The following is a 27,440-nucleotide window of genomic DNA, read 5'->3' as shown; positions in this document are numbered from 1 at the left end:
AACCATGTCTGGGTGCGATTGGTGGCCGGACTGGGATGACCACTGGATCTAGATTATCCAGACTATCGCCCAGCCCGGCTGTTAAATCCAGATCTCCGCAGGAAAAAAAAGGAAAAACGCTATGAGTTATGGAACCACAGGTCCCAGCAGGGAACTAGGTCCTTACTCTAGAAACACTAGGCAGAAATAACTGGCTTGCCTTTAGCAGAGGGGGTTTACCAGCTACGACTGTCTGTAGGCAGTGCAATGTTCTTTTTGTGCCTAGTGTACTGCTCCTGTAGGTGGTGCTATAAACCCTATGGTCAAGAATCAGAAGAGCTGTGTCTGTCAATGGATGCAAGACAAATTGTATGTGTATACCTTAGCTGTAGGCTAGAATCATAACTGGGCATTGATGGTGTTTTCCTCTAAGAATGGACCAATATCTTGAGTATAAAAAAATTCTGCGTTGTGTAGCGACTTTATTGCTGTAGGGACTGCAGCCAGCAGATGGAACCCCAAGACTTCAGCAGTAGACACAAGCATCGGACACATCCTGGTAGTATGGCAGATGGTAAAGACAATGCCCGCAGCTTTGCCATGCACATTGGCAACAGAATTGCTATAACTTCCTTCTATAAATAAAGACAATATGCTTCCAATGCTTAAAATGAATTTATTTTGCAATGCAAAGAACACACACTTTTGTCCATCAACCGTCATTCCCCATTGGATCTCTTAGAAGTTTTAGTAAAAAACCCCCAAAAAAAAAAAAAAAAGATGCTCTAAAATCAATAGAACGTCTCAAAGGAAAAAGGAGTAAACTTGTATCCGCTGCCAGTATAAAATTTATTCTGAAACTCCACCCTGCAGAGGAGAAAAAATGATAAATAAATTATTGAGATCTTAAATGGCTTCCAATAAATGCAGATAAAACATGAAACTAAAGGATGAACTCCAGGCAGATATAAAATAAATTAATGCAGCTCTATGGTTATTATTACATCCTTGTGGTTGTAAAGTTTTAAGCCCTGGCGCCCAAGTAGCGGCCCTTTGGTGTCTGATGTGTGGCCCTTGGACCTCAGCAGTCTGTAGTGGGAACACCGACTATGGCCCTGAGAGCCCGGATCTCTACTAGCCTCATGAAACATGTTCCCAATTTTGTATGGTCTTCTGCAGCATATCCCCAGCCAACACTGCATCCTGTCCACAGTCTCTGACCCTCATTTCCTCTATTAGGCCTGCAGTCTCTGACAGTCCTCTCAAGCATTCCATATATTGAACATTATGTGTGGCCATTTGCGGATGTCAGTGGCTGAGGGCCCCCTATAGCTCATAAGTTAAAAACCACTGGGCTAAAGGTTTTTATCTTATTGCATTCTCTGCATTAAGGTAAAAAGACCTTCCAAGATTAGTTCCTCCCAGCAACCCCTAAATACTTACCTGAGCCTGAACTTGATCCAGCAATGTGCCCAAGAGCAGCATTGCTGCCCTCCATCGGTTTCTTCACTAAACATGAAGTCCATTAAGTCCATCATTTCTTGGCCACCCTGTGCCCCTATTAGACACAGGGTAACTTACACATAAGAGGGGCCAAGAAGCTGAGACAGGGATTTCCCAACCTCTCTAAGGTAAGCTGGGTTTCACAGGCCCCCCAACCAAAGTGACTCCCGTCATTCACACACAATATTGTGTTGGCCCACCCTTTGCAGCTATAACAGCTTTAACTCTTCTGGGAAGGCTGTCCACAAGGTATAGGAGTGTGTCTATAGGAATGTTTGACCATTCTTACACGAAGCGCATTTGTGAGGTCAGGCACTGATGTTGGAAGTGAAGGCCTGGCTCGCAGTCTCCGCTCTAGTTCATCTCAAAGGTGTTCTATGGGTTTGAGGCCAGGACTCTGTGCAGGCCAGTCAAGTTCCTCCACCCCAAACTCGCTCATCCATGTCTTTATGGACCTCGCTTTGTGCACTGGTCCAAATCATTTGATGGAGGGGGGATTATGGTGTAGGAATGTTTTTGGCTCCTTAGTTCCAGTGAAGGGAACTCTTAACCACTTGCCGACTGCGCACAGTATATTTACTGCGGCAGTCGGCCCCGGCCAGGCAGAGTGACGTAGGTCTACGTCGCTCGCCTGTCACTCCTTCTAGAGCCAATAGCGGGCGAGCGCGCGCCCGCCTCGGCTCGTTCACGGAGGAGTGCGGGAGTGTGACTGGCGGACCCGATGTCCGCCGGTCACACTACGACCGCCGGTACAGCGGGAGAAAGACAGAGCGGCTTATGTAAACAAGCCGCCTGTCAGTTCTCCCTGTGTAAAAATGAAGATCAGACGGTTCTACTATGTAGAACCATTGATCTTTGTTTTTACACCAATAGCAATGTCCCACTACAGTTAGAAGCACTCCCCTAGGACACACTTAACCCCTCCCTGTCCAATACAGTTAACCCCTTCCCTGCCAGTGTCATTTTTGCAGTAACAGTGCATATATATAGCACTGATTACTGCAGTAATGTCACTGGTACCCCCAAAAGTGTCAAAAATGTCAGTCAAGGGTCCGATCTGTCCGCCGCAATGTCGCAGTACCGCAAAAAAAAAAAAAAAAAAAAAACGCAGATCGCCGCCATTGCTCGTTTAAAAAAAACCACCAAAAATGACAAAAATCTTTCCCTTTGTTAGTAAACGCAATAACTTTTGCGCAAACCAATCAAAATACGCTTTTTGCAATTTTTTTTACCAAACATAGGTAGCGTAAAACAAATTGGCCGAAAATGTTAAAAAAATTTTGATTTTTACATTTTTTTGGGGGGGAATTTCATATAAAAAAAAAGTGAAAAATATTGTTATTTTTGCAAAAATTACGCTCTTTTTTTGTTTATAGCGCGTGATCAAAAAATCGCACAGGTGATCAAATACCACCAAAAGAAAGCTCTGTTTGTGGGAAAAAAAGGACGTGAAATTCGTTTAGGTACAACGTCGCACGACCGCGCAATTGTCCGTTAAAGTCACGCAGTAAAAAAAAAAAAAAAAAAAAAAAAAAAAAAAAAAAAAAAAAAAATCGCAAAAAACCCCCTGGTCTTTTAGCAGGAAAATCCTCCGGTGGTAAAGTGGTTAAGGCATCAGCATACCAAGACATTTTGGATAATTTCATGCTGCCAACTTTGTGGGAACAGTTTGGGGATGGCCCCTTCCGGTTCAACATGACTGCACACCAATGCACAAAACAAGGTCCATAAAGACATGGATGAGCAAGTCTGGGGTGGAGGAACTTGACTGGGCTGCAAAGAGTTCTGACCTCATCCCGATAGATCACCGTTGGGATGAATTAGAGCAGAGACTGAGTCAGGCCTTCTAGTCAAACATCTGTGTCTGACCTCACAAATGCACTTCTGGAAGAATAGTCAAACATTCCCATAGACACACTCCTAAACCTTGTGGACAGCCTTCTCAGAAGAGTTGAAGCTGTTATAGCAGCAAAGGGTGGGCACATTCAATATTGAACCCTACGGACTAAGACTGGGATGCCCTTAAAGTTCATGTGCGTGTAAAGGCAGGCGTCCCAATACTTCTGACAGTTCTGACAATATAGTATATATGTGTGTATATATATATATATATATATATATATATATATATATATATATATATATATACACATATATACAGTGGGTACGGAAAGTATTCAGACCCCCTTAAATTTTTCACTCTTTGTTATATTGCAGCCATTTGCTAAAATCATTTAAGTTCATTCTTCTTCCTCATGAATGTACACATAGCTCCCCATACTGACAGAAAAACACAGAATTGTTGACATTGTTGCAGATTTATTAAAAAAGAAAAACTGAAATATCACATGGTCCTAAGTATTCAGACCCTTTGCTGTGACACTCATATATTTAACTCAGGTGCTTTCCATTTCTTCTGATCATCCTTGAGATGGTTCTACACCTTCATTTGAGTCCAGCTGTGTTTGATTATACTGATTGGACTTGATTAGGAAAGCCACACACCTGTCTATAGAAGACCTTCCAGATCACAATGCATGTCAGAGCAAATGAGAATCATGAGGTCAAAGGAACTGCCTGAAGAGCTCAGAGACAGAATTGTGGCAAGGCACAGATCTGGCCAAGGTTACAAAAAGATTTCTGCTGCACTTAAGGTTCCTAAGAGCACAGTGGCCTCCATAATCCTCAAATGGAAGACGTTTGGGACGACCAGAACCCTTCCTAGAGCTGGCCGTCCGGCCAAACTGAGCTATCGGGGAAGAAAAGCCTTGGTGAGAGAGGTAAAGAAGAATCCAAAGATCACTGTGGCTGAGCTCCAGAGATGCAGTCAGGAGATGGGAGAAAGTTGTAGAAAGTCAACCATCACTGCAGCCCTCCACCAGTCGGGGCTTTATGGCAGAGTGGCCCGACGGAAGCCTCTCCTCAGTGTAAGACACATGAAAGCCCGCATGGAGTTTGCTAAAAAAACACCTGAAGGACTCCAAGATGGTGAGAAATAAGATTCTCTGGTCTGATGAGACCAAAATAGAACTTTTTGGCCTTAATTCTAAGCGGTATGTGTGGAGAAAACCAGGCACTGCTCATCACCTGTCCAATACAGTCCCAACAGTGAAGCATGGTGGTGGCAGCATCATGCTGTGGGGGTGTTTTTCAGCTGCAGGGAAAGGACGACTGGTTGCAATCGAGGGAAAGATGAATGCGGCCAAGTACAGGGATATCCTGGACAAAAACCTTCTCCAGAGTGCTCTGGACCTCAGACTGGGCCGAAGGTTTACCTTCCAACAAGACAATGACCCTAAGCACACAGCTAAAATAACGAAGGAGTGGCTTCACAACAACTCCGTGACTGTTCTTGAATGGCCCAGCCAGAGCCCTGACTTAAACCCAATTGAGCATCTCTGGAGAGACCTAAAAATGGCTGTCCACCAACGTTTACCATCCAACCTGACAGAACTGGAGAGGATCTGCAAGGAGGAATGGCAGAGGATCCCCAAATCCAGGTGTGAAAGACTTGTTGCATCTTTCCCAAAAAGACTCCTGGCTGTATTAGATCAAAAGGGGGCTTCTACTAAATACTGAGCAAAGGGTCTGAATACTTAGGACCATGTGATATTTCAGTTTTTCTTTTTTAATAAATCTGCAACAATGTCAACAATTCTGTGTTTTTCTGTCAGTATGGGGTGCTATGTGTACATTCATGAGGAAGAAGAATGAACTTAAATGATTTTAGCAAATGGCTGCAATATAACAAAGAGTGAAAAATTTAAGGGGGTCTGAATACTTTCCGTACCCACTGTATATATATTTTCACGCACACATTTTTAATTTATATCTATTTAGTTTTTAGTTACTTGTAGAACTCCCTGAAGAAGGGGGGGATCATTTCCCCTGAAACACATGGTCCAGGTAATAAGTTTACAAATTCAATAAGCGTTTTTAAGCCTACATCAAGAGTTGCAAATTTCTGGACAACGGGGGCACTTCTCTGCTCACCCAGCTACTTCTTCCTGAAACAACCACATTGTCATTCCTGAAAGGTAGCAGCCCAAAACCCCAAGGGAGTCCATCACCACCATCCACCTAAGGGTTCAACCCACTGGAAGGGATCCCTTCCTTCCCCACAGAGCCGCCTAATAATTACTAGCAACTGATCAAATCCTTCCAGCATGGTCTCCAGCCCAAAATTGAATCAGTAGGGAATACAAGCGAATGGCATTATTTCCATCAGACTATAAACATTTGGATGCGGATAGGTTGAATCTAATGTTGGATTCTTTCGTCACTTTCTTTTTCTCTCTCAGAGATCCAGCATAAAGAGCTCTCTGACCCAGTGTCACCCACACCAACTGTCTTTTTTTTCCTTAATAAAAATGCAGTAAAGATGGCAAAAAGCGCATTAAAATGGCAGCTGAAAGGAGCAACAGCTGATTCACGCTGAGGAGCTCTGTTGCAGAGCATTAACACCCATTACTTCCATAAGTCAACAGCCAAAAAAACAAAAATGACCTTTTTTTTATTTTAGCAATGCAGTGCCCCTCAACGCACAATATGCACATTGTAAGTGCCTGAGCAAGGACCTTCATGGCAGGATCACCAATGTCCCCGTTTCCTACATTGGTACCCCGTCACATGGGTTTCAAAAGGAATGACAAGTGGCTGTTTCAAAACACATTAGTGTCACCATCAGGAAACCCAACCTGTGAAATGCCAAGCAGCCATCACTGGAGTGAATGTAGAAAGAAAAGGGACAGCGCTGAGACTCAACAAAGGGTGGAAAAAGCTGAAAGCAAGCATTTTATTTGAAAAATTGCTATTGTTTATGAAACCAGTGTTTTTATCAAGCTATTTTTTTTTCTGTTAGGGCTTCCATCCAATTTAAATATCTATTTTGATTGGACTTGTTTTTTAGTCCCGGTTCACACTAGTGTGACTTAAAGCGGAGTTCCACCCAAAAATGGAACTTCCGCTTATATGCTTCCTCCCCCCCTCTGGTGCCACATTTGGCACCATTCAGGGGGGAGCGGGAACGGGTACCTGTTTTTGACAGGTACCCTTTCCCACTTCCAGGAGATAGCGCCGTGGCGTTCAGCCCCCTTCCTCCTTCCCCCGCCCCGGGTCAATTAGAAACGCAGCACGCTTCACGCATGCGCAGTAGGGAACCAGCTGTGAAGCCAAAAGGCTTCACTGCTGGGTTCACTTACCCTGAATGGGTGGCGGCAGCACCCGAGAGCCAATATGAAAATAGTCTTTGAGTGCAGACATCGCGGGAACCCCGAACAGGTACATTCTAATATTTAAAAGTCAGCAGCTATGGTATTTGTAGCTGCCGATTTTTTATATTTTTCCTGGGAGGCGGAACTCCAAGTCTCATGAAGTCACATGACAAGGGAAATCCCTTTGTTTTCAGTGTTGCCTGTTGTCAGCAAAGTGGGATTTTGGAAAAAGTATCCAGCAATACTGTGGTGCGATTTACAGTGTGACTTGGCCCTATAGAATATGCAAAGTTGCACTGTAAACTGCATCAAAGTTGCATGACAGTAGTGTGAACCAAGCCTTAAGAGCTAGGGGATGCACCGAAACAGAAACCGAAAATTCAGGATGCCCTTGGCCGGAAACCGAAAATGACTTTTCTCTCCCAAATGATTTTAAAATAGTTACAGCCTGTATATAGATGCTCCTGGCACTATATACCTGTCCCATAGCTGTATTATACAGGTATAGTGCCAGGGGGTAGCTAAGTATAGGGAAACAATGATGCATATCATAACACATAATATGTTGTCACTCACTGCTCCCCACAGATAGCAGGTTGACTCTGGTTCTGCTCCTGTCCTTCGTATCCGCAGCAGCCATACAGTAGAACAGGGGTGTCAAACTCAATTTCACCGCGGGCCGCATCAGCATTATGGTTGCCCTCAAAGGGCCCGTTATAGCTGTAGGATTAGATGTCCAGAACCCCCCCACGCCCCCCTTACATGAGATGTCAAGAGCCCCCCCACCATCATAAGTCAAGGGTCATCCACCCTTCTTTACATCACAATGCACCCCCTTACCTTGTGCTACTGCAAGGAAGATGCGGGTGGATCGGGGAAGAAGAAAGTGCAAGGTCTGGAGGAGGACCAGAGGAGGGCTGGAGTCAGCTTACAGAGTCTGCTGAATTCTGAGACCAGGGGAGGAAGAGACAAGGTGGTGTTGTGGCTGCACAGCGAGGTGCAGGATCTGTAGGAGTTTTGCCATCCTCTTTGCTGCAGACTGCTTAGAAGGGGGGTTGGGCAAAGACGAGCCTTTTTACAGCAGCACAGAAAAGCATAGGATCTGGCAAATGAGTTCTGTCTGCTCTGCTGCTGACTACTGAGACAAGGTGGGGGCAGAGGCAAGGGGGGTGCCGCAGCTGCAGGAGAGGGGCGAGGGCCATATAAAAATGGGCAGGGGGGCTGCATTCGGCCCACGGGCCTTGTGTTCGACACCTGTGCAGTAGAAGATAGAGGGAGGAGGTGGGTGGAGCCAGAGAGTCAATAATAGGCGCTGAGGAAGATTATCCTCCGCTCTGCATGCTGGGTCCTCTTCTTGGCCTCGATTTTCTCTCGGAACCGTGACATCACTGGTTGCTAGACGCCAGTTGGCTGGCGATTCTAGCAACCAGTTTAGCACAGGGCGGGCGAGGAGGTACAAACGGCGGGTCTCGGGAGCCGGCCGCGGCCAGCCCGCACCATATAAGTTAAAGTGGAAGCTGCTGCTGCGGTGGCCATTAATTTTCGGCATATATGACCCGTTTTCGGCCGAAATGGGATAGGCCCATTTTCGGCTGAAATTTCGCTGCACCACTATTAAGAGCCATTTTCTAATTCAAGGAAAGACAAGTTTACTAATCAAAGGTAACTTTGTACTTACCAGTGCAGACGGAGGGCATGTAAAAAGGCAGAGAGACCCTCCATGACGAGCAGAATAGCCACTGACAGCACCGCGAAAAATGCGAAAACAGGCACAATAGCAATACTCCACACACGAGTGCTGTGGTTTAAACCATTGTGCATGACCATCTGCCACAAGACTTCAGACAGTTCTGTAGGGATAAAGAAAAAGAAGTAGGATCAGGCGAATTCAGCTGAGTTTTGTAGCTTAGAGGCCATCGATCATTGGTAGTGCACATGTTACTGATAGGAAAAGTGTACAGCAAATAAATACTTTCACTGCTACATAATGCACAGTTGTCTCTGGTTCTCTTCATAAAGGCTCTCAAATGCAGAAAAAAATGTAGAAAATCCAAGAACTACTGCTAAACTTTAGAGCAGAGACCTCCAGCTAAAAGTAATTGATATCAATGTGTAGCACTACTCCCGTGGGAGCTGCTTGATGTGGATTCTCCTGGTTTAGCAACAACTTAATAATTCAAGGTACTTTAAGTGTTTGGCTCAGTCAGGAAACAGTCCAGGGGATTTGGTTTTTGTTGTTTTATTGTAGAACTTGGATAGGAGAAGGGATGAGTGGGATACTCCAACTGGATGAACTATGCACAATTTTAGGACTTCTAACTATGCTGAGTGCAGCAAGGCCGCTGCTTCACCTTTCCACTGAAGTGAAGTAGTTACTAAGCAAACTGTGTCTTCAGGGCCCCGCTTGGCATCCCCTTTACCCCTACTCTTCAGGGTTCTACTTGGCACCCCCTTTACTCTTGCATACTGTGTGAGCTGACCTTCTGTCCTCTGACTTCACTGGAGTGGTCCTCCTTCCTGGGCAGACCCCCTGGTACTCATGGACACTATTTTTCCCAGGTGACTCCGCCAGCAGCTCCATCGTCAGCTTTCTAGGATCCTCAAGGCTCAGCTCCACATCTGGCTCACTAGGCCGACTGCCTGTGACCACCTTCCTCAGACCGCAGGAGGAGAGACAGCCATCACCCTCCTCCTGGGACTCTGCTTCCCGCCAAAGATGCCCTGTCACATGTGCCCTTGGCTTTTATGAGCAATCCCAGGATGCATTGCAGTGGTGCCCTCCCACTGGGACTGTCACAAAAGCCTATGTGTCACTGGCTGGGTTTCCTCCACTGTCCAACAGGCTCCCCTATTGAATACAGTGGGGACACTCCCTCAGACCCAGTGAATCACACCTGGACACATACAACAGGCAAAACTAAAAGATCAGGCCCCCTGATAAGCAGATGGAGCATAACAATGCTTTTAACCTAGCACCTATCTAGGAGGGTGCTACAAATGCTTATGCACAATCAGCACTAAATTGAACTGAATTGTGAGGGCAGTGCTCAAAAAAGGCAGGCAGAGGGACTAGTAAGAAATAGTCACCAACATTGCCTGTAGTATCTCTGCGGTAGATCTTTTGCCATTGTTGACTTACCAATGTCTTGTCCTGCACTGTTTTTGTATGGGAACGGCAATCTCAGTAGAGGCAGGACTTTGCATGTTCATATCAGAACCTCCAGCAAGATGGACAGTCCTGCCATCACCAAATACACTTTATTCTAGACCAGCAATCTGCAGTGCCTGAGATCTCACACTGCAGATACAGTTACGAGGTTGTAGGCACAGATGTCCATAGGAACACTCACATAAAGTACACTACTATTTTTAGGAGTAATATAAAACAAAAAAAGTACCGCACAATTAATATTTCTAATATCATTTAAAGTTATTGTAAAATCTCATGGTTTTTTTTTTTATTAAACAACAAACATGTTATACTTACCTCCCCTGTGCAGTGGTTTTGCACAGGGCAGCCTGGATCCTCCTCTTCTCGGGTCCCTCTTCGCTGCTCTTGGCCCCTCCCTCCTGTCGAGTGCCCCCACAGCAAGCAGCTTGCTATGGGGGCACCCGAGATGAGCTGCAGCTCCGTGTGTCCATTCAAACATATAGCTGCCGTTCGGCCCCCGCCTCCTCTCTTGCCTAATTGACAGCAGCAGGAGACAATGGTGCCACTGCTGTGTCTCAGCCAATCAGAAGGGAGAGTTCGGATGGCCAAGGGACTCATGGACATCGCTGGATAGAGATGGGGCTCAGATAAGTATTAGGGGGGGCTGAGGCGGCTGCCACACACAGAAGGATTTTTATCCTAATGCATAGAAAGAATTAGGATAAAAAAAACCTTCTGCCTTTACATTATTAAAGTGGAACTATACTCACCTTCTCTCCAGAACGTTGGTGACTCCAGAATTCCCCACTGGCTGCTGACATCTTTGGCCAATCAGCTTCTAAGTATGGATCTTTGACCACTAATCTTCGTCCATTTTCACTGGCCAGGCCGAGATGACATCACTGCAGTGCATGTGTGGGGGTTCAATCATCTTGGCAGTGCCGCAGTTGTACACCGAGATGTGCATGCGCACCTCAGTGTACAGGGCATGCAGACAGTTAAGAGACTTTAAACGGAGTTCCACCCCCCCCCCCCTCCAAAATATAAAAAAGTCAGCAGCTACACATACTGTACACATACTGTAGCTGCTGACTTTTAATATTAGGACATTTACCTGTCCTGGAGTCCAGCGATGTCGGCACCGCAACCGATGTTTCCATTGGCTGTCGGGTGCTGCCGCCGCCATTGCCGGTAAGGGAAACCGGCAGTGAAGTCTTGCGGCTTCACGGGCGGGTCCCAACTGCGCATGCGTGAAGCGCGCTGCGCATCCCTATCGGCTCGGCGGTGGGGGGAGGAGGAGGGGGCCAAACTTCCAAGGGATGGCGCCGGAAGTGGGGAAGGGTACCTGTCAAAAACAGTTACCGGTCCCCCCCTGAAGGGTTCAAAATGTGGCAACGGATGGGGGGGGGGGGGGAACAAATGAGTGGACGTTCCGCTTTTGGGTGGAACTCTGCTTTAACCACTTGCCGACTGCCTAACGCCGATCTACGTCGGCAGTCAGCCCCTCACAGGCAAAGTGACGTAGGGCTACGTCACTAGCTTGTGAGGGTCTAGGGAGTGAGCGCGCGCCGCCGGAGGCGCGCTCCCGCTCCCGCGTGGTCACGGACCCCCCCGCGCGTGTGACCAGCGGACCCGATGTCCGCCGGTCACTCGGCGACGGCGGGGGAGAGGGAGAATGTCAGGCAGCTTGTGTAAACCAGCCACCTGTCATTCTCCTCGCTGTAAAGACACTGATCACACGGATCTAGTATGTAGATCCGTTGATCAGTGTCCTTACAGCTCAAGCCACAGCCAATCACAGTAGAAAGCACGCCCCTAGGGACACACACAGCCCCTCCCTCCCAAATAAAGTTAACCCCTTCACTACCAGTGTATTTTTACAGTAACAGTGCATATGTATAGCACTGATTACTGTAGAAATGTCACTGGTAACCCCAAAAGTGTCACAAATGTCAGTCAAGGGTCCGATCTGTCCGCCGCAATGTCGCAGTACCGCAAAGAAAAAAAAAAAAAAAAAAAAAAAAAAAAAAAAAAAAAAAAAAAAAAATCGCAGATCGCCGCCATTACGCGTTAAAAAAAAAAAAAACAACAAAAATGACAAAAATCTTTCCCTTTGTTAGTAAACGCGATAACTTTTGCGCAAACCAATCAAAATACGCTTTTTGCGTTTTTTTTTACCAAACATAGGTAGCATAAAACAAATTGGCTGAAAATGTTAAAAAATTTTGATTTTTACATTTTTTTTTGGGGAAATTTCATATAAAAAAAATGTGAAAAATATTGCTATTTTTGCAAAATTGACGCTCTTTTTTTGTTTATAGCGCGTGATCAAAAAAAAAAATCGCACAGGTGATCAAATACTACCAAAAGAAAGCTCTGTTTGTGGGGAAAAAAAGGACGCCAAATTTGTTTAGGTACAACGTCGCACGACCGCGCAATTGTCCGTTAAAGTCACGCAGCGCCGAATCGCAAAATACCCCCTGGTCAGGAAGGGGGTAAAATCTTCCGGGGCTTAAGTGGTTAATATGGAAGAGACATTGGGGTTGATTTACTAAAACTAGAGAGTGCAAAATCCGGTGCAGCTCTGGAAAGAAACCAATCAGCTTCTAGCTTCAGCTTGTTCAATTAAGCTTTGACAAAAAAAAAAACCTGGAAGAGGATTGGTTTCTATTCAGAGCTGCACCAGATTTTACACACTCCAGTTTTAGTAAATCAACCCTCATTGTCTCCTCTGCATTAAAAACCCTGTCTGTTTGGCTTGTTTTTCCTTTTTTGATTAAAATGTCACTTTAAAAATTATTTAAAATTTATAATTCGGTTCTTTATACACATAGCAAACCTTAATTTTAGTGCTGAAAGCAAAAATGCAGAATGCACTTGGCCAAAAACCGAAAAGGACAGTTTTTAAAAAAATATATTTTTTATATAAAATTGTACTATATTTAACTTTTTCATTAATATCATGAATTTAAATGAATATGAATTTATTGTCAGCCATTATCGGCACCTTTAGCACAAGAAAAGCTCAATAAAAATGCATCCCTTTAAATTCTGTTCATGTCTTCACCATACCAAAACCGCACCTCCCTACTGAAATGCATTGAAAATGCATCAAGAACGCACCCGTATTACGTTTTTGATGCAGTTTTTGAGTCACATGACCTTTGAAAAACACACTATAAGCGCAGCAAAATCATGGTAAAAGCCAGTGCGTTTTCAGTGTCATTTTCGGCACATTTGTCTTTCTTAGCAAAATGCCGAAAACACAATTTTCGGCCAATAGGTTTTGTACATCTAAATTTTCGCTGCATCTCTAATTTTGACTTCAGTTTCACTTTAAATGACACAATTGATCACTTTGTCACCTATAATTACTCCATTTATGCTCTTAAGTGGCATCCAGTATTTCTCCATTCAGACTACCTCTAGTACTCCTGGCAACACCCAGTCAACTCCATCTGCTTCGTTACTGACAGTCAAATGGTGGTAGTAGGAGTGAATCAATCACACGGAGGCATGGGTAGTCTTTAATCCTCTTTGTGCCAACGGTCCCTAGGGGAGTAGAGTAGTCCGAGTTTCTAGCCCCCACAGGTGCCCCCTCTCATAGGCTCCGCCACGCTTTTTCCAAAGTCTGCTGGCCAGTCATGTGACACACGGGGTCATCATCTTCTTCTAATCTTCAGTGATGGACAAATCCTCGGAGATGCAGAGAGCCGCTCCCAGCATACATTGAATGAAGGGTGCCAGCAGGTGTTTGCAGGACATCTTGTAGAGGAATGGAAGAATTGCGTGGACCACTCCTGATTAAAAAAGGTGTTTTGCAGCCAGAACAGCTTTTGATTTTTTACTTTGCTTGGAGGCCCAGTATTTTAAAAAATGCCCAGAATTGTGCTTGAAAGGAAAGGAAACATTATGGGTGTTTAGGAAATATATATTTATATACTTACGTGCATGAGCCAGACTCAGCGCCCACAGTCGGAGATAGGATGCTGTATTAGAGATGCAGCCCAGACAGTACTCTATGGTATGAATCATTTGGTGCAGGAATACCTCGGAGGCATCAAACTGTAATAAGGAAGAAACAGATCTGTTATTTTAAACAAAGGTTCCTTAAGACGCCCCATATCTCTGGCCCCCATTTCCGAAAATGCATCTACAGCCTCACCTCTATTCTGTCCCATTTACCTCTGCCTCAGGCACTTCGTGAAAAACCGTGCAGCTCTTCAGTTTTCTCCCTCTTCCCAATGTGTGTCTTCAGTTTTCTCCCTCTTCCCAATGTGTGTCTTCTGTGTCCTCTTCCCAACGTGTGTCTTCTGTGTCCCTCTTCCCAACGTGTGTCTTCTGTGTCCCTCTTCCCAACGTGTGTCTTCTGTGTCCCTCTTCCCAACGTGTGTCTTCTGTGTCCCTCTTCCCAACGTGTGTCTTCTGTGTCCCTCTTCCCAACGTGTGTCTTCTGTGTCCCTCTTCCCAACGTGTGTCTTCTGTGTCCCTCTTCCCAACGTGTGTCTTCTGTGTCCCTCTTCCCAACGTGTGTCTTCAGTGTCCCTCTTCCCAACGTGTGTCTTCTGTGTCCCTCTTCCCAACGTGTGTCTTCTGTGTCCCTCTTCCCAACGTGTGTCTTCTGTGTCCCTCTTCCCAACGTGTGTCTTCTGTGTCCCTCTTCCCAACGTGTGTCTTCTGTGTCCCTCTTCCCAATGTGTGTCTTCTGTGTCCCTCTTCCCAATGTGTGTCTTCTGTGTCCCTCTTCCCAATGTGTGTCTTCTGTGTCCCTCTTCCCAATGTGTATCATTGAAGGGCATAGCAGCAGGAACACTTGGCTGGACACCTGACCGTACGACACCCATCCTCCCACCAGACCTGCTGACCGCCATAGCTATTTCCCTGGGCTATAGAGTTTGCTACACTGCTGCAGTGTTCTATGTGGTGCACACAACTTCCATAGAGCCAGTTTCATCTGGATGCACACTACACAACCTCCTCTGCTTTTGACAGCGTACTTTATGCTGTTGTGTACTGTGTGTTGTGCTTTTCAGTTCAAGCGTGCTTTTAAAAAACCTCTAGTAAAAGTGGAAGGAAAGCCAAACTCGAAATATTCTTAAAAATGTTCCCTCTCCTCTCAGCCACCCTGTATAGAAAAGACCCATGTACATACAGTGGATATAAAAAGTCTACACATCCCTGTTAAAATGTTAGGTTTCTGTGATGTAAAAATAAGACAAAGATAAATAACTTCCAAACTTTTTCCACCTTTAATGTGACCTACAAACTGTACAAATCATTTAAAAAACAAACTGAAATAATGGGTTTGCATAAGTGTGCACATCATCTTATAACTGGGGATGTAGCTGTGTTCAGAATTAAGCAATCACATTCAAACTCCTGTTAAATAGGAGTCAGTACACACCTGCCATCATTTAAAGTGCCTCTGATTAACCCCAAATAAAGTTCAGCTGTTCTAGTAGGTCTTTCCTGACATTTTATTAGTTGCATCCTTCAGCAAAAGCCATGGTCCGCACAGAGCTTCCAAAGAATCAGACCGATCTCATTGTTAAAAAGTATCAGTCAGGAGAAGGGTACAAAATTTCCAAGGCATTACCTATACCATGGAACACAGTGAAGACAGTAATCATCAAGTGGAGAAAATATGGCACAACAGTGACATTACCAAGAACTGGACATCACCCCAAAATTGATAAAAAGACGAAAAGAAAACTGTCCAGGGAGGCTGCCAAAAGGTCTACAGCAACATTAAAGTAGCTGCAGGAATATCTGGCTGTCTGGTACATGTGACAACAATCTCCCGTGTTGTTCATATGTCTGGGCTATGGGGGAGAGTGGCAAGACAGAAGCCTTTTCCTAAGAAGAAAAACATCCAAGCCTGGCTAAATTTTGCAAAAACACACCTGAAGTCTCCCAAAAGCATGTGGGAAAATGTGTTCTGGTCTAATGGAGAGTATGGGGTGTATGGCGGTGGGTAGTATGTTTAGGGAGAGAGGGGTGTGGAGTGTATAGAGGTGGGTAGCATGTGCAGGCGAGGGGTGTGGAGTGTATGGATGTGGGTAGTATGTACAGGAGAGGAGCGTATGGCGGTGGAAGTATGTTCAGGGAGAGGAGTATGTAGTGTATGGTGGTGGGTAGTATGTTTAGGGAGAGGGGTGTGCAGGTGAGGAGTGGGTAGCATGTACAGGATGGTATCAGTAGGGCAGTGGATGGTGTCATTATTTCTTCATTTTTTTTACAGTATAGTTTTTTCCTTTTTTCAAAATGTTTTTTGGGGGCTAATGGATGGTGTCAGTAGGGCAGTGGATGATGTGGACAGTGTCAATGTTTTTTTGTCTTTATTATTTTATTATCTATTATTTTTTTACTATTTGGCTTTTTATACTTTTTTTTTTTAAATAATTTTTGAATATTTTTTTCACAGTGCTTCTGGGGAGGGCAGGGGGGGGGGGGTTATGGGGCAGTGGGCGGTGTCAGTAGTTGTTTACTTTTATGTATTTATTTTTAATTTTTTTCATAATGCTTGGGGCGGTGTACAGTGAATGGTAGGGCGGGGTGGTTTCAGTAGTTTTTTATTTTATTTTTTAGGTTTACAATTTTATTTTTTTACAATTTTATTTTTTAATATTTTACATTTTTTTTCCATCAGTCCTGTTGGTGGGCTTTGGTGAGATATTAGGGGTCTAAACAGACCCCTGACATCTCCCCTTTGAGACAGAGAAAGGGACTGAGGACAGAGATTCCCCAGTCCATTTCTCAGCATTGAACATGAATGAACAGGAGACAGAGGCTCTCGTTCATTCATAAACGAAAGCAGAGTAAAACACAGTTGCTCAGTTAACAGCATTCAGTAGCGATCACTCACTGTGTCATTTACCTCCCCTTCCTCTGCTCTCCATCCTGACAGTTCCTCCAGCCAGCGGGAGAGGAGGGAAGCCGGCTGCGGGGGAGGAGGATAGGGGGACAGAGGGGCGGCCGGAAGAGGAGGACACAGAGGGGGCAGAGGATGAGCACATGGGGCCTGAGGGGCACAGGGGGGCGGAGGAGGAGGAGGACAGGAGGCCGGAGGACACAGGGAACAACAGGGGATCGGTGCGGCGGGAGGGACAGCTGTGAGCACCGATCTACTGGCATGGCTTTTCAGCTGACAGCCGCGGGAGGGAGAGGAGAAGGCGCTGTCATCTGAAAAGCCATGCCGGGAGATCAGTGCTCACAGCTGTCCCCCCCCGGCGCTCTGGCTTCAAACCAAGGGACCATCGATGTGTGCAGGGTGGGTCACAGAGGGCCCGTGTGCAGTGAACACTCTGCACACATGGATGATATGCCACTGGGTAGAGGGAATTATTAACAGTTCCAAATACCAGTAATACTGACACAAACCTTCAGGCTTCTGCTAGAAAGCTGAACATGAAGAACTTCATCTTTCAGCACGATAACGACCCAAAGCATACATCCAAATCAACAAAGGAATAGGATCACCAGAAGTAGATTAAGGGCTCTTTCACACGGTCCGCTCCGTAGGCGGATCCGTGTTGCTCAGCGGGGATCGATCCGCGATCCCCGCTGAGCCGGGCGGGTGACAGCTCCGTCTCCGCTTGCAGAGCGGAGAGGGAGGTGTCTCAGCCCCCGCTGCCCTCTATGGGGGATCGGATGAGAGCGGACCGCTTGTCTGCTCTCATCAGATCCGCTCCGATTACTGAACGGATGGAAAAATAGAGTTTCCATCCGTCCAGATTTCACGGACAGGATCGGATGCGGATGGCAGCGGGTGTCAGCGGAGGTGTCTCCGCTGACACCCGCTGCCCCATAGAGCTGCATGGAGGATTCGATCAGATCCGCCTAAAAAACTGACAGGCGGATCTGATCGGATCGCCCGTGTGAAAGAGCCCTAAAGTTTTGGAATTGGCCAGACCTAAATCAGATTGAAAATCTGTGGGATGTTCTGAGGAGGGCTGTGCACAGGAGATGTCCTCACAATCAGAGATTTGGAGTGTTTTTGCAATGACGAGTGGGCAAATATTGCCAAGTCAAGATGTGCCATGCTGATAGACTCCTAATAATGTAATAAAATCAAAAGGTGCTTCAACAAAGTATTAGTTTAAGGGTGTGCACATTTATGCAACCATATATTTTAGTTTATTTTTACCTCCCTCCACCTAAAAGATTTCAGTTTGTTGTTCCACTGAGTTGTACAGTTTATAGGTCACAATAAAGATGGAAAAAGTTCTGAAATTATTTAGCTTAGTCTCATTTTTTTTATATATCACAGAAATCTGACATTTTAACAGGGGTGTGTAGACTTTTTATATCCAGTTAACCTGCAACTCTGGCTCCCCTGTATCAGTGATGGGCTGCTGCAGAGGAGAGGAGCACCAACAACACTGGGCCATGGGAGCCTATGGGCAATGTCACAGCTCCCAGAATTCACAGCTGTTGTCAAGCACTCCCTTGCTCAAAAGCTGCAGGATTACGAGATCAGACCGGAGCTTAATTAAAAATATTAAGTACAAAGATTTTTTTTTTTTTTTTTTACAGGGTAGCCAGGATAAGTAAGACGAGGGGACATTTTTAAGAATAGTTAGAGCTAAAGTAGAACTATAGGCATAACTTTTTTTTCCCCCCATTTTGGATAGAGCAAGGGAGGGTTATAACCCCGGTAAGATTTTTTTTTTGCCCTCTGTGTTCCATTGCGGAGATTTCCCTTCACTTCCTGTCCCATAGCCAAACAGGAAGTGAGAGGAAATCCCTGCAAATTAAAGGACACCTAGTTTACCAGAACTAGTGTCCCCATTGGAAGATTTCCCCTCCATTACTTTCCTGGGGACAACCCAAGATTTGGGATTTCCTTTCACTTTCAATGATCATGGTAAACGGGACAAATGGAGAAGGTGAATATCCTTAACCACTTGCCGACCGCCGCACGCCGATCTACGTCGGCGGTCAGCCCCTCACAGGCAAAGTGACGTAGGGCTACGTCACTAGCTTGTGAGGGTCTAGGGAGCGAGCGCGCGCCGCCGGAGGCGCGCTCCCACGTGGTCACGGACCCCCCAGCGCGTGTGACCGGCGGACCCGATGTCCGCGGGCCACTCTGCGATCGGCGGGGGAGAGGGAGAAAGTCAGGCAGCTTGTGTAAACAAGCCACCTGTCATTCTCCCCTCTGTATGAGAGCTGATCATATGGATCTACTATGTAGATCCGTTGATCACTCTGCATACAGCTGAAGCCACAGCCAATCACAGTTAGAATCACGCCCCTAGGGACACACACAGCCCCTCCCTCTCAAATAAAGTTAACCCCTTCACTACCAGTGTATTTTTACAGTAACAGTGCATATATATAGCACTGATTACTGTAGAAATGTCACTGGTAACCCCAAAAGTGTCAAAAATGTCAGTCAAGGGTCCGATCTGTCCGCCGCAATGTCGCAGTACCGCAAAAAAAAAAAAAAAAAAAAAAAAAAAAAAAAATCGCAGATCGCCGCCATTACGCGTTAAAAAAAAAAAAACAACAAAAATGACAAAAATCTTTCCCTTAGTCAGTAAACGCAATAACTTTTGCGCAAGCCAATCAAAATACGCTTTTTGCGATTTTTTTTTACCAAACATAGGTAGCATAAAACAAATTGGCCGAAAATGTTAAAAAATTTTGATTTTTACATTTTTTTTGGGGGGAATTTCATATAAAAAAAAAAAAGGGAAAAATATTGCTATTTTTGCAAAATTGACGCTCTTTTTTTGTTTATAGCGCGTGATCAAAAAAATCGCACAGGTGATCAAATACCGCCAAAAGAAAGCTCTGTTTGTGGGAAAAAAAGGACGCCAAATTCGTTTAGGTACAGCGTCGCACGACCGCGCAATTGTCCGTTAAAGTCACGCAGTGCCGAATCGCAAAATACCCCCTGGTCGTTTAGCAGCCAAATCCTCCGGGGCTTAAGTGGTTAAATGGGGGCACAGACACAAAACTGACAGGGGTTCCAATCTCTCTCCACTGTATCCAAACAGGAGAAAAAAAAAAAAAAAAGTTTTGCCTTTAGTTATATTTTAAGCTGGGCAAACACATATAAAAGTTCTGCAGAAAGTGGCCAAATTTAGATCCATGTGTAGCCCTCTCTGGCGGGGAGTCTCCGCAGCGAGGACGATTCCTGCATTTACATTGCTTCTGTGGATGCAGGAATCAATTTTTTTACAGTTCATCCCAACGGTTGAACAAACTCAACGATATGCTTTCCTTCCACTTTAATTTAAATGTTGAAATAAGGAGAAAAAGCTGCAAAACATAGGTGGTATTATTGCAAAAACATAGATTGCTGCAGACTGGAGTTCTACTTTAAATACTTTCCAAATCCTCCTCCCAATCTATTACCCATTGTGACAACAGTTTTGAACGCCATTAGCAATACTTACCTCTTCTTCTTCGTCATGGTTGCCTTTCTCCCCATGTTCTGGGGGCTCAGAGTGGTTTTCTTCATCTGCCAGTAAACCACTCCTCTCACTATTATTTATTACGCCCTGAAAAAACAAAGAAAATAAACCTTTTTATAACCAAAAAGGTCATTAATACCTAGATTCCCAGGCCACATTTAGCAGCACTGGCATGTGAAAGTTATCCAAAACCATAAGACATTAGACATCATAATCAATAGCCACAAAATTTCAATAAATAAGAGTAAAGAGCACTTGTTGCCTGGCCATTCACTTCAAAAAATATATTATTTATTTGGTACACCACTATGAAAAAAGACAAACCCCTAAAACAGTTTTGGTGGTTTTAGATCTAGTTTGTCCCTGGTCAGCATGCAAGGTGGTTCTAGTCTGGGATAAATTTGAATGTACAGTAAAACCTTGGATTGCGAGCATAACTCGTTCCAGAAACATTCTTGTAATCCAAAGCACTCGTATATCAAAGCAATTTCCCCAAAAGGAATAATGGAAACTCAGATGATTCATTCCACAACCATTTATTCATAAGTCCTTCAGTTTATAGTCCATATAAAAAGATTATAGCAATGTGATAGGTTGTGCAACCATAAAATGGTACAAATGGCACCTCCACAAGAGAAGTAGAAGCAAAATCCAGCAGGAGCTACAGAGTATAAAAGAGAAGAGAGACGCCTCAAAGTGTAGCAATATGGTTACATTTAATGAAGGTACAACATTTAGCAACTTACATGGTTGATGGATAAAAGAGGCACATCTAAGTATGCAGGCATCCGGGGTAAAGCTGTCCACATAAACCAGGGGTGGGGAACCTAAGGCCCGGGGCCGTATGCGGCCCTCAAAGTCATTTGGTCTGGCCCCCCATGCAGCTGGGTCTCTCAGCTGATCTGTCAGAATGGAGCTGATGCTTCCTGTATAGTTCTGGCTCTGTTCTGACAGTCTGAGTGAGGCACAGCAGAGTGACATCAAATGAACTCCGCCTGTGACCAATACAGGAAACATTGCCTCTTCCTCCAGCGTGGCACCTCTGCTAGCCAGCATTTCCCGCCAGCAGCACACACAGCAGTAACAGCCAGAGCCAGCAGTACCAGCAGTACCAGCCAGAACCAGCAGTACTCACAGCAGTACCAGCCAGAACCAGCAGTACCAGCCAGAGCCAGCACAACCAGCCAGAGCCATCAGTACTCACAGCAGTACCAACCAGAACCAGCAGTACCAGCCAGAGCCAGCACAATTAGCCATAGCCAGCAGTACCAGCCAGAACAAGCTGTACCAGCCAGAGCCAGCAGTACCAGCCAGAGCCAGCAGTACTCACGGCAGTACCAGCCAGAGCCAGCAGTACTCACAGCAGTACCAGCCAGAGTCAGCAGTACCCACAACAGTACCAGCCAGCAGTACCCACAGCAGTACCTACAGCACAGTACCTGCCTGAGCCAGCAGTACCCACAGCAATACCAGCCAGCAGTACCAGCCTGCAGTACTAGCCAGTAATACCAGCCTGAGCCAGCAATACCAGCCAGCAGTACCCACAGCACAGTACCAGCCTAAGCAAGCAGTACCAGCCAGCAGTACCTACAGCACAGTACCAGCCTGTGTCAGCAGTACCAGCCAGCAGTACTCACAGCACAGTACAAGCCAGTCGTACCAGCCTGAGCCAGCTGTACCCACCAGCAGTACCAGCCAGCTGTACCCACCAGCAGTACCAACTTACCACCACAAAGAGTCGAGTGCGCTCCAGACTGACCGACGCAAACATGGAAAACCAGTTGTGAGTAGCATCATCATCATCAATTCCAGCTAACATCACACACCTCACCAAAGAGAAGCAGTTTCAGCCATTACATGGTGAGTTAATTAAATGTTTGACCAAATATAACAGGCTCATTTTTAAGTTGATAATTGTATACGGCCCCTGAATGATTTTATAAATACCCAAATGGCCCTTAGCAGAAAAAAGGTTCCTCACCCCTGACACAAACCATCCTCCTCACCGCCGTCTCTCACCATTGTCAGTCTTCAATCGTGACCGGGAAGACCCTGCAGTAGAGCGATCTGAAAGCGAGGCTTAAAGTGCTCATGGAGCACAGTGTGGAATAGAGGACGTTGATGGCGGTATGGAGGATGGTCTATGTGTACAGCTTCACCCAGATGCCTGCATACTTCGATGTGCCTCTTTTAATCATCAACAATGTGAGTTTCTAAATGTTGTACCTTCATTAAATGTAACCATATTGCTACACTTAGAACCACCTCTCTTTTCTTTTATTCTCAGTCAAATTTTATTTAAAAAATTTGCTTGTCTTGCAAAACACTCTCAGACCAAGTTACTCTCAATCCAAGGTTTTATTTATTTTACCTGTACAAAGCTCCCTTGTGTAGACATCTAAAAGCCCTGAGACATCTTAGATAGGATTTCAACAGCCCCAGCAGACTCAGGGCAGTCACTCAACTCACACTCCTACTATGGCAGGGAACCATGGGAGGGCACGTCACTATCACAGTACCATAAAAGTGATCAGGTAGATCACTTTTACCAGATAGCTGGTAGCCAGATAAACAAAACAGTAGCAAACAGTTGTGAACTTGTTTTACTACTTGAGTTCCCGGATGTTTGTTACGATAATTTGATAAGTGGTTGAAGTGCTACTAAAATAGCAAGCAAGAAAGCAGCCACAGAACTTAACCACTTTACCACCGGAGGATTTTGCTGTTTTACGTCCAGGCCACTTTTTGTGATTCGGCACTGTGCGAATTTAACTGACAATTGTGCGGTCGTGCGACGCTGTACCCAAACAAAATTTACGTCCTTTTTTTCCCACAAACAGAGCTTTCTTTTGGTGGTATTTGATCACCTGTGCGATTTTTACTTTTTGCGCCATAAACAAAAAAAAAAAAAAAAAAAGAAGAGCGTAAATTTTGAAAAAACAACAATATTTTTCACATTTTTTTATATGAAAAAAATGTAAAAATCAAATTTTTTTTTAATTTTTGGCCAATTTGTTTTCTGCTACCTATGTTTGGTAAAAAAAAAAAAAATCACAATAAGCGTATTTTGATTGGTTTGCGCAAAAGTTATTGAGTTTACTAACTAAGGGAAAGATTTCTGTCATTTTTGGTGTTTTTTGTAAGACCTACGTCGCTGGACTCCTCCCTTTTTGTGGGCGCGCGCGCCGCCGGAGGCTCGCTCCCGCTTTATTCAGACACAGCTGGAGTCGGGCCAGGGGAGGAGAGATGGTGATCACCGCCTCTCTTCCCTGATCGTCGGGGATCGAGTGAGGATATTCGCCCGCTTGTGTAAACAAAGCGGGCGGATCTCCTATGTGACAGACAGTGACAGATTACAGGATTCAGCATAGCTGAACATGCGATCTGTGCCTGTGTCACACAGTCCCCTCCCCCCACGCACGTCAGTAAGCACCAGGCATACATTAACCCCTTGATCACCAATAAAGTTAACCCCTTCCCTGCCAGTGTCATTATTACAGTAACAGTGCATATTTATAGCACTGATTACTGTAGCAATGTCACGGATACCCCCAAAAGTGTCAAAAAATGTCAGTTAGGGGTCCGATCTGTCCGTCGCAATCCCGCAAAAAAAAAAAAAAAAAGAAAAAAAAAAAAAAATCGCAGATCGCCGCCATTACTAGTTAAAAAAAAAAAAAAAAGCAATAAAAATTACAAATTACAGTTTATATCTTTATGTTTGAAGCCTGAAATGTGGCAAAAGGTCGAAAAGTTCAAGGGGGCTGAATACTTTTGCAAGGCACTGTAGCTGTCACAGAACCCATCCCCCACACAGTCAGTAAACATATTTAGGCATACATTAACCCCTTTGATCACCCCCAGTGTTAACCCCTTCCTTGTCAGTGTCATTTATACAGTAACAGTGCATATTTTTAGCACTGATTACTGTAGTAATGTCACTGGTACCCCCAAAAGTGTTAATGTCAGTCAGGGGTCCGATCTGTCCGCCGCAATGTCACAGTCCCGCAAAAAACGCAGATCGACGCCATTACTAGTAAAAAATAAAAGTGACAAATCTTTCCCGTAGTTAGTAGCTGCGATAACTTTTGCGCAAACCAATCAAAATACGCTTATTGCGATTTTTTTTTACCAAAAATATGTAGCAGAAAACAAATTGGCCTAAAATGTAAAATTTTGATTTTTATATTTTTTGGGGGGGAAATTTCATATAAAAAAAAATGTAAAAAATATTGTTATTTTTCAAAATTGTCGCTCTTTTTTTGTTTATAGCACAAAAAGTAAAAATCGCACAGGTGATCAAATACCACCAAAAGAAAGCTCTGTTTGTGGGGAAAAAAGAACATAAATTTAATTTGGGTACAGCGTCACATGACCGCGCAATTGTCCGTTAAAGTAACGCAGTGCCGAATCGCGAAATATGGCCTGGTCAGGAATGGGGTAGAATCTTCCGGTCTTAAAGTGGTTAAAAATACGCTCATTGAATTGAGAATTTTTTTGGCAAAGACATGTAGCTAAATACATTTTGGCCTAAATATATGACAAAAATCGAATATATTGGATATTTTTTAACTGTCAAAGTAGAAAAATATTGTTATTTTTTCAAAATTGTCGCTTTTTTTATTAATATCACAAAAAATGAAAAGAGCAGAGGTGATCAAATACCACCAAAAGAAAGCTCTGTTTGTGGGAAAAAAAAGGACGTAAATTTTGTTTGGGTACAGCGTTGCATGACCGTGCAATTGTCAGTTAAATTCGCACAGTGCCAAGTTGCAAAAAGTGGCCTGGACGTAAAGCAGGAAAATCCTCCGGTCCTAAAGTGGTTAAGGAATCTGCTACTAACAGCTTGGTGCCAGATACCACAGCATACCTTCAGTGGTCCAGTGAAGTCCATGCCTCAATGGGTCAGGGTTGTTTTGACAGCAAAAGCGGCACCCACTCAAAATTAGGTGGGGGGGTCATAAAGTTAGGACTGATCAGTGTGCATCAAGAAATAAAGGAAAGCAGCTTGGGTGAAGTCGGGGGAACAAAGCCCCTTGCACTTCTTCAGAGGGATCCAGGGCTGCACCTACTGAAGGGAAATACATTTCTACTTAAAGATTAGTGTCTTACCTGTCCAATATTTCGCCTTGCTCTTTTTTTCCTACGGTGCTGGAAGTACTGGTAAAGGGGATCCCCAACGAGCAGAATTGGTACACATGCCACAGCAACAATCACTAGAGTCATCTGTACAATTTCCTACAGGAGAACACAAGAATTATATGCAAATCTTGTAAGGTGCACTGGACTTGCCTTTTGTGTGATGCAATGGCAACATTATGAAATTTTCAAATCTGCATCTTTAATTTACCATTATATAAAACGCAATGAAAGAAAAGAATATCAAAAGCAGAAATCCTACTTCCTCATCCTACTGCACCACAGTTTTTATATATCCACTAAAATGGGGGGCAGCTGTCCAAATGCTCATTGAAGGGTAATCGTTTTTACGGGCAGCGCCATTAAAGGATTATGAAGTGTTAAAGTGCAGTGTGTGTTTAAGCCAGTGATTTCCCTCCCCTACTAAAATAAAATGTTCAAATAAAAACTAACAGTGCAATAAAATGGGATTTTGACTTACCGTAAAATCCACTTCTCTGATGTTCATTGCTGGACACAGCTCCTGATCTTCTTAACCACTGGGTTATACTGCCCCCTACAGGAGTAGGACACTAGGCGTAAAAAAAGTCTGGCTACGCCTATGGGCAGTCCCAGGGGGTATACTCTCTCTGCTATAGGTACTCAGTTTTGTTACAAGCAGTGTCAGAAGAATTACAACTCCACAGAGGGGTGGGTGCTGTGTCCATCAATCAACATCAGAGAAATGGATTTTACGGTAGGTCAAAAATCCCAAATTTTTTTTGTATTCATTGACGGACACAGCTCCTGATCTTCTCAATCATTGGGACGCCCCAATACAGTATTAAACATAAGGGGTGGGAACAGTGAAAAATAAACTCTCAAGGCTAACCATAGCCAACCAGGTAAACAGGAGCTCATCCAAAACAACTGGCGCTCACCTGAAAAAAACAATACACCCTCAAGGAGGACCTGGTCCTTTAAACAGCAGCCTGCAAAATCTTGCAGCCAAAAGAAGCATCCGCAGACGCCAACACATCCACTTTATAAAACGTTGTGAAAGTGTGCACTGACGACCAGGTGGCCGCCTTCCAAACCTGTGACACTGACGCACGATGACGGAAGGCCCAGGAGGCATTGAGCGCCCTTGACAGGGAAAGGAGGAACCTGAACCTTGATGGAATAGGCCTGAATCACCGTCTGTCTGATCCATCTGGAAATGGTTGCAGAGGAAGCAGACAAATAGGGAGTCTGATTTCCTAAAAGACTCCATAGCTGCCAGGTACACCCTAATCGCCCAAACCACATCCAAGGCATACAAAGAACCACCTTATCTTTGTGAACCACCAAGTAAGGTGAACGACAGGATAATGCCATCACTTCCAACACCCTTCGCTCAGAAGTGATAGCCACCAAAAAGGCCACCTTCTGGGACAGCGTAAGAAGGGGAATCTCCCGAAGATTCTCAAAGGGAGGCTTCTCGAGGACTGAGAGCACCAAATTGAGGTCCCAAGATGGTAAACGGAGACCGCACTGGTGGAGCCAAGTGCCGAACTCCCTGAAGAAAAGTCTGCACCAGGGAGTGTGTGGCCAAGGGCTATTGAAAGAAGACCACCAGTACGGCGATCCCCCGGTGGCGTTACAATGCTAGTACCGGGGCTATCACTTTTGTGAAGACCCAAGGAGCAGAGGCGAGACCAAAGGGTAACGCCACAAACTGATAATGCTCCTCTCCCACGGCAAAGCGGAGGAAGCGCTGGTGACCGGCACATAATGGAATGTGAAGGTAAGCATCCTTGATGTCGATCTGGATGGCTTGTGAGTGCCAAACTGAACCTACACCTCCATTGCAGTTTCGGCTGCATCCTCCATTTTTAAGGTCTCATGCACAGATACAATCAGTGCATCCACCAGCGTCTTTTCGTGCACGGTTGCAGAAGTGGAGGAATCATCCTCACTATCTGAGTACTCAGGAGGCCAAACCATATTCAGGATCTGAGGAAACAGATGAGGCAGGGGGTGCTTTTTGCTAGCCCGTCACCCAAAAACCACCTCCAC

General features: G+C 44.9%; 1 protein-coding gene across 1 annotated transcript in view; it reads right to left on the bottom strand.

The window, feature by feature from the left end:
• Window positions 1-664: 664 nt before the first annotated feature.
• The window catches only part of TCIRG1 (T cell immune regulator 1, ATPase H+ transporting V0 subunit a3), an 85,736-nt gene continuing 58,960 nt past the window's right edge, over window positions 665-27,440 (bottom strand). Inside the window, exons 16-20 of the mRNA XM_082269235.1 lie at window positions 25,377-25,502; window positions 20,250-20,354; window positions 13,794-13,911; window positions 8,374-8,545; window positions 665-846 (exon numbers count right to left, since the gene is read on the bottom strand). Of these exons, the coding sequence (XP_082125361.1) occupies window positions 771-846; window positions 8,374-8,545; window positions 13,794-13,911; window positions 20,250-20,354; window positions 25,377-25,502 (597 nt within the window). The 3' untranslated portion in view covers window positions 665-770. The remainder of the gene's footprint in view (window positions 847-8,373; window positions 8,546-13,793; window positions 13,912-20,249; window positions 20,355-25,376; window positions 25,503-27,440) is intronic.

The sequence above is a fragment of the Pelophylax lessonae genome (assembly GCF_965119305.1).
Source record: "Pelophylax lessonae genome assembly, chromosome: 9".
Classification (NCBI taxonomy): Eukaryota; Metazoa; Chordata; class Amphibia; order Anura; family Ranidae; genus Pelophylax; species Pelophylax lessonae.
Note: the sequence above shows the minus strand (reverse complement) of the source record. Positions and strands in the feature narration are given on the sequence as shown.